The following is a 19,031-nucleotide window of genomic DNA, read 5'->3' on the forward strand; positions in this document are numbered from 1 at the left end:
GTTAATAAAGGATCATGCAAAGGGAAGTGTGTATAAACCTACTTTACTAAGAAAGGATCCTTCCTTTTTTTTTTCTAATTGATACATGAGAGTGGTACATATTTGTGGGGTTACATGTGTTACTTTTATTTTTTGAAACAGGGTCTCTGTCTCCCAGGCTGTAGTACAGTGGCATGATCTCAGCTCACTGCACCCTCCCCTCCTGGGCTCAAGTGAACCTCTCACCTCAGCCTCTTGAGTAACTGGGACTACAGGTGTGCGCCACCATGCCCAGCTAAGTTTGTGTTTTTTTTTTTTTTTGTAGAGATGGTGTCGCTTCATGTTGCCTAGGCTGGCCTTGAACTCCTGACCTCAAGTGATCCGCCTGCCTCGGCCTCCCAAAGCTCTGGGATTACAGGCGTGAGCCACTGTGCCCAGCCACATGTATTATTTTTATCCAAGTATATAATATGTGATGATCAGATCAAATCAGGTGATGATCAAATTGAGATATTCATCACCTCAAACCTTTATCATTTCTTTGTGTAGGGAACATTCTAAATCTTCTCTTTCAGCTATTTTGAAGTACTCGATAAATTATTAACTATAGTCACTTTTTTGTGCTATGTAACACTATAACTTATCCTTTCTATTCAGCTGTATTTGTGTACCCATTAATCAACCTTTCTTCATCCTCCCCTCCCCATTACCCTTCCTAGCCTCTCTGATCACCATCATTCTACTCTTTACCTCTATGAGATCCTGTTTTTTTTTTCACTCCAACATAGCAGTGAAAGCATGCGATATTTGTCTTTCTGTGCCTGGCTTATTTCACTTAACCTAATGTCTAACAGTTCCATCCATGTTGCTGCAAATGACAGGATTTTATTCTTTTTGTGGCTAATGAATATTTCACTGTGCACCTATACCATTGTTTCTTTATCCATTCAGCCATTGATAGGTACTTAGGTTGATTCCATATCTTGGCTATTGTGAATAGTGTTGTAGTAAACATGGGATTGTAGACATCTTCTTGATATACTGGTTTCTTTTCTGGGTATTTATCCAGCAGTGGGATTGCTAGATCATATGGTAGTACTATTTTCAGTCTTCTAAGAAACTTCAATACTGTTTTTCATGACTGTACTACTTTACATTCCAGAGCGTTCCCCTTTCTCTGCATCCTCGCCAGCATTTGCTATTGATCTTTTGCCCATTTTTTTAATCTTTTTTTTTTTTTTTTTTTTTTTTTTTGCTATTGAGTTTTTGGGTTCCTTATATATTGTCGTTATTAATCTCTTATTGGATGGGTAGTTTGCAAATATTTCCTCCCATTCTGTAGGTTGTCTCTTCACTTGGTTGATTGTTTCTTTTGCTGTGCAGAAGCGTTGTAGCTTGATGTAATCCCTTTGTTGACTTTTTTTGCTTTGGTTACCTTTGATTTTTAGGTCTGTCTTAAGAGATCTTTGCCCAGATCAATGTCCTGCAGCATTTCCCTAATGTTTTCTTGTACTAGTTTTATAGTTCACATCTTGCATTTAAGTCTTTAATCCATTTTGATTTGATTTTTGTATATTGTGAGAGAGAAAAGAAAGGATCCTCTCTTAAAGATGAACTGAAATTTTGAGAGGGAGGTGATAGAAGATTTTACTTGACCTTTTGAGTAGTAGTATCCCATTATGGATGAGCTAATACACATTTTTAAAAGAATTAGATGTGATTAGGCTCCTTTTAGTTAGTCGACATTTTTAATACGCTAGAGCAGGAGTGGGTAAATCTATAGTTTATGTGTTGGCTGCCTCTTTTTGTAAATAAAGCTTTGTTGGAACACAGTTATGCCCATTTGGTTATATTTTGTCTGTCTATTATTTTGGACTATATCAGCATAATTGGGTATTTTTCACAGAGACCATATGGCCTGCAAAGTGTAAAATATTTATCTGGTTCTTTTATTTTACTTTTTTTTTTTTGGAGACGGAGTCTCGCTCTCGCTCTGTTGCCCAGGCTGGAGCACAGTGGCCGGATCTCAGCTCACTGCAAGCTCCGCCTCCCGGGTTTACGCCATTCTCTTGCCTCAGCCTCCCGAGTAGCTGGGACTACAGGCACCCGCCACCTTGCCTGGCTAGTTTTTTGTATTTTTTAGTAGAGACGGGGTTTCACCATGTTAGCCAGGATGGTCTCGATCTCCTGACCTCATGATCCGCCCATCTCGGCCTCCCAAAGTGCTGGGATTACAGGCTTGAACCTCTGCCCCCAGCCTTATCTGGTTCTTTATAGAAAATGTTTACTGGTTCCTAAAGTACATGGTAATAAATTGATTAGCCCATATCTCATTTATAGGTCTTTATAGTCCAGCTTAATTTTCTCAATAATGTGGTTATACAGCTTGAATATCCCTTATCTGAAAGGCTTGGGACCAGAAGTGTTTAGGGAAGGGCAAAAAAAGTAGTATTTGGGATTTCTGAGTTTTTAAAATTTTGGAATATTTTCATTATATTTACTGGTTCAGCATTCCTAATCTGAAATGCTCCAGTGAGCATTTCATTTGAACGTTATGTTGGCACTGAAAAAGTTTTGGATTTTGGAGCATTTTGGAGTTTGGATTAGGGATACTTCACCTATAGTAAATTATTTTTCAGAGATGTGTTTCAGTACAGCAAGATCATAGATCTTTTTGTTTGAAAAAAATTAAAATTCTGTTAAAAATTGTGTTCAGTTTTGTATTAGAAATTCATTGGAGGGCTGGGTGCGGTGGCTGACCCCTGTAATCCCAGCACTTTGGGAGGCTGAGGCGGGCGGATTACTTGAGGTCAGGAGTTTGAGACCAGCCTGGCCAACATGGTGAAACCCCATCTCTACTAAAAATACAAAAATTAGCCAGGTGTGGTGGCACACTCCTGTAGTCCCAGCTAGTCGGGAGGCTGAGGCAGGAGAATCACTTGAACCTGGGAAGCGGAGGTTGCAGTGAGCCGAGATTGCGCCACTGCACTTCATTCTGGGCGACAGAGGGGGACTCCATCTCAAAATAAATAAATAAATTAATTAAAATAATTCTTTTAAGTTAAATATATGTTTCTCACTTAGCCATTTATTTTAAAGAAATCGTTTTATGGAAAATTAGAAAATATGGACAGCAAATTACATTCAAACCATCTGGAGATCATACAGTTAACCCTTTCCTCTATGAACATACTTCTTTATGGACATATATACAGATATTTTAAGCCCAAATGCGATTATACTTTACTTACTCTTCTGCATCTTGCTTTTTCAGTCATCTGCTTATCTTTTCATGTTAGTAAGTTTTCATATCATCTGATAAACCCAGACCATATTCACATTTCACCAGTTAGTCCTAAGATACTCTTTACAGGCCGGGCCTGGTGGCTCATGCCTGTAATCCCAGCACTTTGGGAGGCCAAGGCTGGCAGATCACAAGGTCAGGAGCTCGAGACCATCCTGTCAACATGGTAAAACCCTGTCTCTACTAAAAATACAAAAATTAGCTGGGTGTGGTGGCATGCACCTGTAGTCCTAGCTACTTGGGAGGCTGAGGCAGGAGAATTGCTTGAACCCAGGAGGCAGAGGTTGCAGTGAGCCGTGATTGCACCACCGCACTCCAGCCTGGGTGACAGAGTGAGACTCCGTCTCAACAAAAAGAGAGAGAAAGAAAAAAAAGATACTCTTTACAAAGAATATCCAATCTATAACTATGCCTTGTATCAGGTTCTTAGTCACAGCCCCACATCCTGTTCCTTCTTTAAAATGACATGACTTGTTGAAGAGATTGTACCAGTCGTTTTATAGAATTATCTTACCTTTATGATTTTCTGATTGCCTCTCCTTTGTTTCATTTAGCTTGTTTTTCTTTTCTCTGTATTTCCTCTAATTGGAAGTTGTATCCAACACAGCCCTTCTCAGTAGGGGTTCCTCAAGAGAATTAAACCTAAAGCTTTCATTATATGTAATGAATTCTTTCCTCTACATTAATAATGGTTCTAGCTATATACCACCCTTAGGATAATTAAGAAGATAAGCACTCAGATAATTTTCTGAAGGACTTAATTCTTATACAATAAACTTTTTTGTAGCTATAGAGCCTCTCTATGTTGCCCAGACTGGTCTCAAACCTGGTCTTAAATGATCCTCCCTCCTTGGCCTCCCCTAATGATGAGATTACAAACGTGAACCACCACACTTAACCTATAGGATTTAATTCTTTCCTAGGATCCTGATTGAGAAAAACTGAGAGGCTTGGATGATTAGTTTTTAAAAGTTAAACATTTTGGGATAGAATATATCATAGGTACATGATGCTATGTCTTAGTGTATATACAGCATTCGGTAGTGATGCTAGGGTTGACCACTGGATTAGGATGAAAGTCTGATCCTTCTATTTTTAAAAGTCACCTTCCTCCTTTGTAATATAATGTAGTTTGTGTGATGGGAGCTTGTTATTTTATGAATGTTCAATTCCCTGTCAGACTTTAGCCTACATGACAAGCTACATGACCAAGCCAGGGGATGAAATTAGTCCAAAATGGCCAAGAAAAAAATAGGCATGTGGCTGTAATGCCGGGTTCCAAACTCCTCTTAAGACCTTTTCTCGTTTAGTTTCCTGCATGCTCTCCTTTAATGGTTACATTCTATCCTATTTCTTGTTAGTATTATACTTTTGTGGTCTCTCCTAATGGACCCATTCCTAAACATGGTGTTGAACTTTTTGAAGTTTTAAATGTGTTTCTGCATGCTATCATAGCTAAACTGAACCTGTGCTTCTAATATTTTTGTCTCTCCACTTTCTATTTTGTTAATCTAAGATCTCAATTCTTGTTTATCCCTGCTATCTTTTTACTGGTGAGCTCTTCTGGACTCTGGCATTTATCTTGAAGCTTTTGAGGACTTACTTTAAGAGACAGATTTTTAACATAGCATAGCTCTCAAAGAGGAACAGAAGATAACTCTTAGTTCTGATGCTTTAGAATGTATGTTTGATTTAATTTGCAGAATTTCATCTTTTCAAAGAGATTAGTTTTAGAAACAGGTTTTTTCAGAATTTGGTCCTTCAGTTTGAGTCTGTAGTTAGAATGTACAAGCAAATCCTTCCACTTGTATATATCATGTCTTATTAAAATTGAAATGTCATTCAAGAAGTATAAAGGCCAAGTGATTATGTAATTATATATGCTTGTTGGAAAAAGGTGGAGTTGGAAAACGGTGAGTTTATATCAACAGCATCAAAGATTCAATTGAGAGTTTGAGACAGGTTGAGAGGGAGAGAGAATGAGTATCAGCTCTTAAAGAGAAATCTCTCAGTGGCTCCAGTTCATGTTAAGGGAACTTAGTTACTCTACTTTCAGCCTTGAAATTAAGTGCTCCTGTGCCTTTATTTATGTATCACATATTTAAATATATTGCATATATTAGTGTCATACTCTTTTCTAAAAATTCTGGCCATTTTAGTGATTCTAGGCAACTGCCTGGCATCCGTGAATATTTTCTCTGAGTTTCAGGGGAACAAAGAAAGTCTTGAGGTAAAAAATAACTAGAAGAACTTAATGGGGCCAGAACCATATTTGCGACATTTTCTCATCTCATCTAGTGTGTTTTCTGGTGACTTTTAAAGTGTTATTTTATTTTTTAATCTGTAGAGACAGGGTCTTACTTTGTTGCTCAGTTTAGTCTAGAACTCCTGGGCTCAAGCAATCCTCCCACCTCAGCCTCCCAAAGTGCTGGGATTAGAGGTGTGAACCCCTGCACGCAGCCTCTGATGACTTTTTAAGAGTACTTTCCCCTCTAAAGCAAGAGCTCTCAGTTCTTTCCTTTCCTGCCATTCTTCCTTCTTTTTTTTTTTTTTTTCTCAGACAGAGTCTCACTCTGTCGCTCAGGCTGGAGTGCCGTGGCGCAATCTCGGCTCACTGCAACCTCTGCATCCAGATTCAAGCAATTCTCCTGCCCCAGCCTCCTAAGTAGCTAGGATTACAGGGTGTGCCCCCATGCCCGGCTGATTTTTGTATTTTTAGTAGAGGCGGGGTTTCACCATGTTGGTTAGGCTGGTCTCAAACTCCTGACCTTGTGATCCACCCACCTCAGCCTCCCAAAGTGCTGGGATTACAGGAGTGAGCCACCGCACCCAGCCCCTGCCATTCTTCCTTCTATAAATACTTGGATATTTACTCTGTGCCTCTTGTGGCTTTAGATAGTAACAGATGTCTCAGAAGTCGTTTATATCCTAGACATAAACTTATGTGTATACTCATGGTTATGTGGTTAATTTCTCTGCAAGTTAGCTGCAACTCCACCTTTTTTCAACAAGCATATATAATGCAATATGCACAATAAATGAAAATGAGTGAGTCTGCATTTAGTTAACCATCAAGTTCTGATGTTATTCGTTACAAATGATGTATACTTCAAGCTGACATGCTTAAAACTAGTAAAATAGTTGGTTCATGTGTGACAGATGATTCTGTTTCCCCATGCTGTTAATATTTCCTGGCTTTCTTTGGTAATACACTAATTATCATCCAGGTAAATTAGTATATAGCTAGTTATACTGATGATGATGTATAATATTAGTAAGATTATTGTTGCAATCTGCCTAGCTTTAGAGGCTTTTGAAGTAGAGGAAGTCCTTGATAGTAATCATATCTTTGTTCTGTATATATAAGCAAATAGAGAAATTTGGGAGGTAGCTATGGTGTAGTGGTTAAGATCATAGACTTTGAAGCCAGACTTCTTAAGTTTAAGTCCTGGCTATGCTATTTCCTACCTGTGCCATATTGGGCAAGTTACTTGACTGTCTGCCTCAGTTTTCTCATCAGTATAATAGGGATAATAGTATCTGTTTCATATAGTGGGGATTAAATGAGTTAGTACATATAAAGCTCTTAAAACAGTGCCTGTTGCACAGAAAGGGCTCAGTAAGTGTTAAAATGACTGACTGGTCAGCTTATTTGTCATGTACTTTTCTTCCTCTCCCTGAAATATAATGGCCTGGAAGAGAGAGAAGAAATAGAAGGAATCAGGTATATTAATGTACTTGGACTTCCTTTCTTCTGTCTTCTGAGAAGGAAAGGTTGTTTGTTTTGTTTTGTTTTTGAGACGGAGTCTCGCTCTGTTGCCCAGGCTGGAGTGCAGTGGCGCGATCTTGGCTCACTGCAAGCTCGGCCTCCCGGGTTCACACCATTCTCTTGCCTCAGCCTCCCGAGTAGCTGGGACTACAGGCGCCCGCCACCACACCTGGCTAATTTTTTTGTCTTTTTTAGTACAGACGGGGTTTCACCATGTTTGCCAGGATGGTCTCCATCTCCTGACCTCGTGATCCGCCCGCCTCGGTCTCCCAAAGTGCTGGGATTACAGGCATGAGCCACAGCGCCTGGCCCAGACCTGAATATCTTATATAGCCCTCTGTGGGAATGAGCTGGCATACCCCTCACTTCTCTTCATCTTAGCAACCTAGCATTCTTTGGAGCACAATAATAAAGACAGTCATCTTCAATGTAGATTTATGTAGTAGATGAAGCTTTGAACTTGGAGAATTTTCCTGTGTGTTTTATATCTGCATTGTAACCACAAATATCAATATTTAGATCTGATTTAATAATACATTATGGGATTTCACCCCCACTCTCATGCCTCCTGAACCCCATGAAAATTATATTTCTAACTCATTGCTTGCAAGAGCTATTTTAAAACATTCTTTGTCTAGAAAAAGATGCATTACATTTTACTTTGGAAAAAATATATATCACAAAAACAGTCTACAAGGAGAAACAATGAGTTTTAGTCTAATTCTGTTTTATCTCTTTTATAGTACTTATAGTAGTATCACTTTCTGTGGGATAACATGTTTATTATTCTATTGCCAAAGCTGAAACATTAGCTTTTCTTGTGGAAATATACAGTAGTATGCCTAGCTTACTCTAGGTATCTATTCTATGACAACCAGGTATATAAATAAGTAAACTATTTGTAAAATAATTTTTTGGATAATACAACCTTAATGCAGAAGTGGGAACTAAGAAATTAGTAAGTTATTTCTGAAACAACTTGGGTAAGTCTGTAACCTCTCTGTACCTCAGTTTTCCCATTGAGAAGGTAGAGACCATAATAGTAGCTACCTATAAAGTTGTATTTGGGGATTGTGTTAGTGCAGTCTCATGCTGCTATAAAGAAATACCTGAGACTGGGTGCAGTGGCTCACGCCTGTAATCCCAGCACCTTGGGAGGCCGAGGCAGATTGCCTGAAGTCAGGAGTTCGAGACCAGTCTGGCCAACATGGTGAAACCCTGTCTCTACTAAAAATACAAAAAAGTTAGCTGGGTGTAGTGATGTGCATCTAATCCCAACTACTTGGGAGGCCGAGGTAGGGGAATTGCTTGAACCAGGGAGGTGGACGTTACAGTGAGCAGAGATCGTGGCACTGCACTCCAGCCTGGGCAACACAGCAAGACTCCATCTCAAAAAAAAAAGAAAGAAAGAAAAAATACCTGAAACAAGGTAATTTATAAAGAAAAGAGGTTTAATCAGCTCACGGTTCTGTGGGCTGTACAGGCTTCTGCTTCTAGGGAGGCCTTAGGAAACTTAACAATCATGGTGGAAGGTGAAGGGGAAGCAGACACATCTTCACATGGCTGGTAGGAGAGAGAGGGAGGAGGGGGAGGTGCTACACACTTTGAAACAACCAAATCTCGTGAGAACTATCAAAAGAACAGCAAGGGGGATGTTCATTCCCATGATTCAGTCACCTCCTACCAGGCCTCTTCTCCAACACTGGGGATTACAATTTGATACGAGATTTGGGTGAGGACATAGAACCAAACCATTTTGGGATTAAGTAGATTAGTGGTATTTAGAACAGTGGTGCCTAGCTGGATGCAGTGGCACATGCCTGTAGTCCTGTCTGGGCGATGTAGCAAGACCCTCTCTCTTAAAAGGAAAAAAAAAGACAGTGACACTTAAATAGCACTTTTAACTGTTAGCTGTTTTATTGCCATCCTTCTCATTATTATACTTGTAAGGTGATTGTAATAATGGTTTAAATATATAGATTAACATTATTCATTTTAAGTTTTTTTCCCTATTCAGATGACCTGTGTAGAAAAAGCAGGAACAGATGAGAAAATGCTTATGAAGGTTTTTCGCTGTTTGGGAAGTTGGTTTAACTTGGGAGTTTTGGACAGTAACTTCATGGCTAACAATAAATTACTAGCACTCCTTTTTGAGGTTTTGGTAAGTAATGACTTTATTTATCAAAGTATTTCTGCCAATCACTTCGTAACTAACCTGCTGGGACGTAACAGTGTTTTCAGATTTTTGCACAGTAACTGGAAAGCATGTATTAAGAACATAGCAATGTTCCTTGCTACCAGGTACCAAATTAAAAGTATCAGTTTTAATACTCAAAATAGGATATAGTTATGCTTAAGAAGAAAACAATCTTATATGCTGATACATGATTTACATATTAAAATTCAAATAACCATTGGTATCTTTTTCCTCGTTTTAAAAATATAAATTCTGTATTTCAATAATGGTCATTGAATCCTAGACATTTCCATGATATAATTATATGTGCATCACAAGTTTAGGAAAAAACAGAACAGAAAGAATTAAAAATTATGTTTAGTGCACCCAGAGACAATTATAGATGAAGATACTGTCTTTGTAGTTGAGATTAGTTAAACATCATTGTATGTGCAAAATGGATTTGGGTTTTTGAGATTAGTAGAGTAAGTACTAATGTATTTTTATATACTTGTGTATTTCTTCTTTAAGCTTTGAAAGTAGCAGTGCCTAGTAATATAGTCTTGGTAGATAGGAGGTAGGGAGTCATTAGAATATGATTACATTTTAGAACAAGAAACATAACATTATCTTAAGCATAAATATTATTGAAGGGGTGTTTGGAGAGGTGAAAAACTTTGTCTTTTTCTGCTGGTGGGTTTCCTTCAATGAAGATGTATTAGTATGGAAGCTGCATGTATTCTGAATGTATGCGGATGCACTATTACTTAGAAGATAGTACCATGATGCTAGATTGATGCCACTGTCAATTAAAGAAAAGAAAGACGTTCTTCAAGGAGACATTTGGCTTGTCAGTGGTAGTATATTTCTGCTGTCATTTTTGCATCAGAAGCTAAGTCTCAGGAAAATTAGGATGCTAGTCATTGTTTTGCTTGCCATTGTCTGTCTCCATGTATGTTGGTATCCTTCCTCAATAATGATAATATTTATTACCACCTCAACAAATAGTATGAAGAGTAATCACTGTAAATAAAGTCATGTCCCACTTTTGTTTAAAAAATTTACATGTGATTACATATAAATGGAGGACAGTCTAGAATATACTTCAAACTTAACAGTGGTAATTTCTGGGAATTGGGATTGGAGTAAGGAAGCAGTTAAGTAGTATGCCAGGATTATATTATCTCCTCTACTGATCCAGTGTCAGGACCTCTCTGTCACTAGTAAGAGTGTTTATCTAGAGTCAGGGTAAAATGTATTCTCATTTTTACATTCATTCAGTGGTTTAAAATCATGCTACTTTTTTTCTTTTGGGGGGGAGTGTCACAGGGATTTAGGGTGTCTCTCTGTTGTGCAGACTGGAGTAGCTCCATTGGCATGATCGTAGCTCACTGTAGTCTCAAACTCCTGGCTTCAAGCAATCTTCCTGCCTCAGCCTCCCAAGTAGCTGGGATATAGGCATGTGCCACCATGCCTGGCTAATTTTTAATTTTTTTTAGAGACAGGGTCTCTCTTTGTTGCCCAGGCTAGTCTCGAACCGGCCTCAAGCGATTCTTCCACCTCAGCCTCCCAAAAATACTGAGATTACAGATGTGAGCCACCACACCTGGCCCATGTCATGTTTTAATTTGCTTTATGTTTGGACCACGACTTTCTTGTACAACTTTCCCCCAATAGCTTTTTAAAAAAACTTAAAAATTAAAATACTTGATATATACAAAAGAATAAGTATGAACACTTACTATTTATTTATTTATTTTTGAGACAGAGTCTCGCTCTGTCGCCCAGGCTGGAGTGCAGTGGCGCAATCTCAGCTCACGGCAACTTTTGCCCTCTGGGTTCAAATGATTCTCCTGCCTCAGCCTCCTGAGTAGCTGGGACTACAGGTGTATGCCACCATGCCTGGCTAATTTTTTGTATTTTTAGTAGAGACAGGGTTTCACCGTGTTAGCCAGGATGGTCTCGATCTCCTGACCTTGTGATCTGCCCACCTTCCAAAGTGCTGGGATTACAAGTGTGTGCTACCGCGCCCAGCTCGAACACTTACCTTTTAATAACTTGATAATATAATGAGAATCTTTGAACCCACTATTCAATCTAAGAATAACCTAATGAATAATTTGCATCTTTGTGCTCTCCCAAACCTGCTTGTATAGCTTTTTGTCCCACTGGAGATTTTAAATATCCTTTTAAAAAAATTTTTCAAGGAAGACTAATATGCCCTTACTAAGTGCATTTAACCTCTCAACTGTACTCTCTTCACTAGAAACCCAGGAGGATTCCCTTCTTGGCCCTTTTGGTCTGCTCTGATTTGCATCAGTTCTTTAGATGTACTCCCCGCCATCTTGGGACTTGCCTTTACTGTGCTTTCTGGATTAAAAAGTTAGAGGTTTCTTTCAAACCCCCTCAGATAACATCTTCAGGAAAGATATAATGGAAAGTAAACTTGGAATTTTTGCATGCCTGAGAACTATTTTTATTTTGCTTTCAATCTTGATTGATGGCTCAGTTAGTTATGAAGTTGTAGGTTGAATATTATTTTCCTTCAAAAGTTCAGAGGCCCTGTTCTCCTTTACTAGCATGCATCATTGTTAATGAAATGTTGGAGAACTCTGACTTCTGCTTGCTATTATTACCTCCTTCTCTCTTCCCCAGAAATTTTACAGACCTTTGTTTAACTTTGGTATTCTGAAATTTCACAGTGATGTGTTTAGGTATGTGTCTTTGATACTTGTTGAGCCCTTTCATTTTAGGCAGTGCTTGAATATCAGAAAAAGGATGGAAAAGATTTTCACATACTAGAATAGGGTAGGGAACACATGGCATTCCATTTGGACCTTTGTTTAACTTTGGTATTCTGAAATTTCACAATGATGTGTTTAGGTATGTGTCTTTGATACTTGTTGAGCCCTTTCATTTTAGGTAGCACTTGAATATCAAAAAAAGGATGGAAAAGATTTTCACACACTAGAATAGGGTAGGAAACACATGGCATTCCATTTGGAGGGGCTGGTGTGAACAAGAACATGGAGATTACAAATGATATGACCATGACTTAGGGACAGAAAGACTGATTTGCTTGACATATAAGGAAACAGAAATAGGATTGGGAAGATTGATGGATGTTTTCTCATGGAAGCCTATGACTTGACTGTTACACATTTAAAGTACATGTTCAGAAAGAGGCTGTAATTGAAAGAAAGAAAGAGGCTCTAATTGTTTTCCTATTATACTTATCCATCACTGTCCTCAAAGGATTGGTTCCAGGACCACCCACTACCCCTGCCCCTCTGTGCACAGTTTCCAAAATACACAGATGCCCTAGTCCCTTATATAAAATGGTGCAGTATTTGCATATAACCTACCCACATCTTCCCATATACTCTAAATAACCTCTAAATTACTTATAATACCTAATACAATGTAAATGCTATGTAAATAGTTGTTATAGGGTAATTTTTAAATTTGTGTTTTTCATTGTATTATTATTTGCTTATATTTTGAATATTTTCTATCGATGCTTGGTTGAACCCTAGGGTATGCAGGGCCAACTGTAGATCACTCCTTAGTGATCATACTTCTTGCTTCCCTATTCCTGCTACCTCCCCAGCAACAGGATAAGACCTCATCTAACCTACATGAAGCTGCTTCAGACTGTGTATGCTCAGCTCTCTATGCCATTGAGAATGTGGAGACTAACTTGCCATTAGCTATGCAACTTTTTCAGGGAGTGCTGACGTTGGAGACTGCCTATCATATGGCTGTGGCGCGTGAAGATTTAGACAAGTGAGTAATTGTTTAAGTCTGGAGCCCTGGGTTTACCTACAGTCTGGTCATTCTTTTAAGTCACTTTTTATTATTTATCTGTCATTTGTGATTCTCGGTGATTCTGTAAATGTACAGATAGTTGCTTCCTAAAGACACTCTACTACGCTTCTCTGAATGGAGAGTGGCAAATTGGATGTGGGGTTTGTAGAATTACCATAGAAATGCTAAGGCTTTAAAAATTAGAGACAAATTGTAAAATATCAAGTGTGATTTGATGGGAATTTTTATTCAAATGTTTTAATAATTGAGAATTTGAACTGACAAATCACATGTGTAGGAGTATATGATCTAGGTAAAGGTGTCTGTCATGGGGATTGTGATACAACATAGTAAATAATCACTAGATGTCCCTTAGACTGAGGAACCTTTTATTTATTTGATTAACTGTGCCTGTATATACTTATAATATCCAGATTTCTGACTCATTGTTCTCATTCGCCTGTCTTCTACAGAGTTCTGAATTACTGCCGTATTTTCACTGAACTATGTGAAACTTTTCTTGAAAAAATTGTTTGTACTCCAGGCCAAGGTCTTGGGGACCTCCGAACTCTGGAGCTGCTTCTTATCTGTGCAGGACATCCTCAATATGAGGTAGTGTTTATGCTATTCTAAGGCTATTATTCTCCAAGTTGTGTGCTGCATATTATCTATATTTCATTACCTCATGCCCAGGTTTTATTGTTGAGAAATTATAGTCTTGTTTTTAATTAATGTGATATCCTCTGTTTTGGAATTAAAAAAAAATTATATTTGGGTTTCTGCATTGTGTCCATCTCTATTTTCTTACCTGGTTGGCTGGGCTGACTGTGGTAGACCCCTCAAGGAATTCGTTAGAAAGCAAGCCTTTCCAGCGAACCCCTTGTCTAGCTTGACTTATTCTCTAGAGCTTTATAGCTAAAAAACACCGAATTCTAACTATACCTCCACAAGTCTTAACATCCCCAATTTTTCTCCAAATGATGGATGAGAATGACAAAGGGATTGAAAAGACTTAAGGGTCTCTGTCATTCAAAATCCTTGACACCCTACCTACCGAGGTTTGCTAGATTTTTTTAAATCTAATTTATTTGAGAAGTTTTATAGTATAAGAAATGAGAAAGGGTTGGCCTTGGTGGCTTACGCCTGTAATCCCAGCACTTTGGGAGGTCAAGGCAGGCAGATCACCTGAGGTCAGGAGTTTGAGACCAGCCTGGCCAACATGGTGAAACCCTGTCTCCACTAAAAATACATATTAGTTGGGCGAGGTGACTCATACCTATAATAACCCAGCTACTTGGGAGGCTGAGGCAGGAGAATTGCTTGAACCGGGAGGTAGAGGTTGCAGTGAGCTGAGATCAGGCCACTGTACTCCAGCCTGGGCGACAAGAGCAAAACTCCATCTCAAAAAAAAAAAAAAAAAAAGTGAGAAAGAAGTGCTCCCAAGTTGGGCATTGTTTTAAATAGCTCTGTTTTGGATCCTTGATGGGAAATGGATGGTAGGGACCTTCTTACTGTGCCTTAGGCACAGTGGTCCTGTGACTCTCGACCCGTTTTCTGTTATCACATGCAAGACAAGGTTTATTTGTTTTACGTAATGTCATGAGGATACCTAGATTTGAGTGGAACCCAAAACATTTCTGGAAGAATGTAACCCCACACAGTTATCACTCCTTTAAACAGTGCCATATGGAAAAGAGGCTACGAGTAAAATCCCAGGCCTTTTCTCCCTTTCTGTCACACTCAAGAAAACAGGTGAATAAAAGTGACATGAAGCTGAATCAGTTATGTTCAGGAGTTACAGATGATTTTGAATCTCAAACATTCAATGCAGTGATTTCAGAAGTTTCAGAAAAATACTTTAAAAAAGACTTCTGGCCAGGCACGGTGACTCACGCCTGTCAGCACCTTGGGAGGCCGAGGCAGGCAGATCATAAGGTCAGCAGTTTGAGGCCAGCCTGACCAACATGGTGAAACCCCGTCTCTACTAAAAATACAAAAATTAGCTGGGGTGATGGCACGGGCCTGTAATCCAGCTACTCAGGAGGCTGAGGCAGGAGAATCACTTGAACCCAGGAGGTGGAGGTTGCAGTGAGCCAAGATCGCGCCACTGTACTCCAGCCTGGGCGATGGAGCAAGACTCCATCTCAAAATAAATAAATAAATGAATAAAAAAGACTTCTGGCTGGGCATAGTGGTTCATACCTCTAATGAGGTTCATACCTCTTTAACACTTTTGGCGGCTGAGGTGGGAGGATTGCTTGAGCCCAGGAGTTCGAGACCAGCCTGGGCAACATTGGAAGACCTTGTCTCTACAGAAAATTTCAAAAATTAGCTGGGTGTGCTGGCGCACACCTCTCATCCCAGCTACTCAGGAGGCTGAATGGGAGGATCGCTTGAGCCCAGGAGTTCGAGGCTGCCATGAGCCATGATTACACCACTGCACTCCAGCCTAGATGGCAGAGCAAGACCCTGTCTCTGCAGAAAAATTTTTAAAATTAGCCAGACATGGTGGCAAGTGCCTGTAGTCCTCCTAGCTACTCAGGAGGCTGTGTGGAAGAATCGCTTGAGCCCAGAAGTTCAAGGCTGCAGTGAGCTATGATTGTGCCCCACTGCACTCCAGCCTAGGTGACCCTGTCTCTAAAGAAAAAATATATATCTTTTGAGACAGGGTCTCACTCTGTTGCCCAGGCTGTAATGCTGTGGTGCGATCACAGCTCACTGTAGCCTCAGCCTCCTGGGCCCAGGTGATCCTCCAACCTCAGCCTCCTGAGTAGCTGAGAATACAGGCATGCGCCACCTACATGCCTGGCTAATTTTTGTATTTTTTGTAGAGATGGTGTTTTGCACCTGGCTGAAATTTGTTTTAAGTAAAATAAAATTGGAAGCGGTGGCTCATGCCTGTAGTCCCAGCACTTTGGGAGACCTAGGTGGGAGGATTACTTGAGGGCAGGAATTCAAAACCATCCTGGGCAAGATGGCGAGACCCTGTTTCTACTAAAAAAAAAAAAAAAAAAAAAAAAAAATTAGCTGAGCTTGGTGGTGTGTACCTGTAGTCCCAGCTACTTGGGAGGCTGAGGCAAGAGGATCGCTTGAGCCCAGGAGTTAGAGGCAGCAGTGAGATGTGCTTGTGCCACTGCACTCTAGCTGGGGCAACAGAATGAAACTCTGTCTCTAAAAAATAAATAAAAATAAAGACTTCCATGTCTGTTATCGTTTTCTCTAAATTCAAAATTCAGTGTACTTTTGGAGGCATTACCTCAGGACTAAATGGAATGTAAAGCCAGTCATTCTAAATGGAGATTTGGGCCTAACATGGGAAGACAATTTGGGGAGATAAATAGTAAATCTGCTAGAGAAAAGGTGACTTCTTAACTGACTCCACTCATATTATTTAAAAATATATCTTTCTTTCTATATGGTCATGGTGATAATAAAATGTCTTCTTATTCTATTCCTTTCCCATTCAAATAAATCATCTCTGTTAACCTAACAGGTAGTAGAAATTTCATTTAACTTTTGGTACCGACTCGGGGAGCATTTGTACAAAACTAATGATGAAGTTATTCATGGCATCTTCAAAGCTTACATTCAGAGGCTGCTTCATGCCTTGGCTCGACACTGCCAGCTGGAACCAGACCATGTAAGTTCCCTTCTCTACCTCTTCAAATCTTAATTTCTTCCTCTTGTCAGTGCCAACTTGAAAAGGAACTGAGAAGATAGATAATAAACCTGGCTGGGTACCCTGGCTCATGTCTGTAGTCCCAGCACTTTGGGAGGCCAAGGTGGATGGATTGCTAGAGGCCAGGAGTTCAAGACCAGCCCGGGCAACATAGACCCCTGTCTCTACAAAAAGAAATAAAAAAAAAATTAGCTGGGCCTAGTGGCACACGCCTGTAGTCCTAGCTACTCAGGAGGCTGAGGTGGGAGGATTGGCAGGTTTTGTCACTCTACAGCTTATACTGAAGAAGTCAGTACCAGTATAATCTGTTAGGCCTGTTTAGGAAAAAACAAAAACAAACAAACAAAAAACACTCCAGCTAAACCAGTAATTCTTTTCCTAGGAATTTATCTTAAATCTGCAGAAGAAAAAACAGCTATTTTATATACAAAATGTTATCTATAAAAATAAAAATTATAAACCCATATACAGCAGTATAATAAGAGTTATATGAACTATATAAGAAGAGTTATGATTTAGCAACTTGATGGAGCAATTAAAAGGTAGTGAAATGATGGTATGGTAAGAGAAAAATCAGAATGTAAAATTTTGTACTCTTTTTTTTTTTTGAGATGGAGTCTTGCTCTGTCGCCCAGGCTGGAGTACAGTGGCGCCATCTCGGCTCACTGCAAACTCTACCTCCCAGGTTCACGCCATTCTCCTGTCTCAGCCTCTTGAGTAGCTGGGACTATAGGTGCCCACCACCACGCCCGGCTAATTTTTTGTATATTTAGTAGAGACGGAGTTTTACCATGTTAGCCAGGGTGGTCTCAATCTCCTGACCTTGTGATCCACCCACCATGGCCTCCCAAAGTGCTGGGATTACAGGCGTGAGCCACCACGCCCAACCAAAATTTTGACTCTTATTAATAGTAGAAAGTAAGTGGTTAGATGAAAACTAATACAAAAGTGAAATATTTGTGTGTATGATTTTGCCCCACGAACATACACATTTTAAAAATCTTATTTATACTCATTTTATAGTTTAAAAGAATATAGAAATCTATTTGTTTAGAAAAAAATACTAGAAATATTATTAGTTTATTAGAAAACTCTTCAAACATCATGCTTAATCTCTTCAAATTTTGCCACATTTATTTCATCCTGTTGGTTGGTTGAATCCGTCCTTTAATTTAGGACCTGCAGTAAGTTTTATTGCTTACAATTAAATCCCACGTGCTATTCTCTTAATTTTAATGTTAGTATTTTGTTTGAGTCATGGTATTTTGTATCTCCACACAACCTTAGTCATGATCTAGTCTAGTGGTTTTCAGACTGCACCCACCACTCGGAGGCCGAGGTGGGTGGATCACTTGAGGTCAGGAGTTTGAGACCAGCCTGGCCAACATGGCAAAACCCTGTCTCTACTAAAAATAGAAAAATTAGCCGGGCATGGTGCCAGGTGCCTGTAATCCCAGCTACACAGGAGACTGAGGCAGGAGAATCACTTGATCCCAGGAGGTGAAGGTTGCAGTGAGCCGAGATTGTGCTACTGCACTCCAGCCTGGGCAATAGAGCCAGACTCAGTCTCAAAAAAATAAAATAAAGTGACGACTCCTGTCTTCAGCTACATTTTATTTGGAAGCCTGATTTATAAAGCAGGGCCCCTTTTGTTTAAATGGCTTTGTGCTTAATCCCTTTTTTGCCTTCGCTGAATCTGTGGCACCATTTCCCTTGTGGGTAATTTCTTACATTTGTAAGTGTATAGTGCTTTATAATTTGTATAGTGCTTTATAATGTTAGCCATTATCTCATCTGAGATAGCCATCATATTTCCTCCTCATTTCTTGACCTTAATTTCTTCATCTTAAAGCAAGGAGGTTGAACTAGATTAGCAATTCTCAACAGTACTAAGGGCTTTTCCCAGGTATTTGGGCCCAAGATTCTCATACATGCCTTTAACCATCTTATAATTGCTAACTCTTTGTTTACTTACAGAAGTGTGTCAGAATAGAAAAGATACAGAAGTGTTTGTAATAGGAAACCATGGAATATAAATGATGTTTAAATTTTTTAATGACAAATTTCAAATGCACAGCAAACATGAAATAATGTCATAGAGAACATCTGTATACCTACCACCTAAATTCCACTATTCATATTTTACTATGCTAGTTTTATGTATCTGTCCACCTACGTGAAATTTTTTTTTAAGTTTAAAATTCTGGGCTGGGCATGATGGCTCACATCTGTAATCCCAGCACTTTGGAAGGCCCAGGCGGGAGGATCACTTGAACCTGGGAGTTTGAGACCAGCCTGGACAATATAGTGAGACCTT

At 39.4% G+C, this 19,031-nt stretch overlaps 1 protein-coding gene across 2 annotated transcripts in view; it reads left to right on the forward strand.

Annotated features, from left to right (window-relative positions):
- TNPO3 (transportin 3) overlaps positions 1-19,031 on the forward strand; it is a 101,869-nt gene that overhangs the window by 40,731 nt on the left and 42,107 nt on the right. For both annotated transcript variants that reach the window (XM_050782518.1, XM_050782519.1), the window contains exons 5-8: positions 9,070-9,213; positions 12,839-13,014; positions 13,509-13,647; positions 16,529-16,675. In XM_050782518.1, the coding sequence (XP_050638475.1) occupies positions 9,070-9,213; positions 12,839-13,014; positions 13,509-13,647; positions 16,529-16,675 (606 nt within the window). The remainder of the gene's footprint in view (positions 1-9,069; positions 9,214-12,838; positions 13,015-13,508; positions 13,648-16,528; positions 16,676-19,031) is intronic.

Source organism: Macaca thibetana, chromosome 3, assembly GCF_024542745.1.
Source record: "Macaca thibetana thibetana isolate TM-01 chromosome 3, ASM2454274v1, whole genome shotgun sequence".
NCBI classification, from domain to species: Eukaryota; Metazoa; Chordata; class Mammalia; order Primates; family Cercopithecidae; genus Macaca; species Macaca thibetana.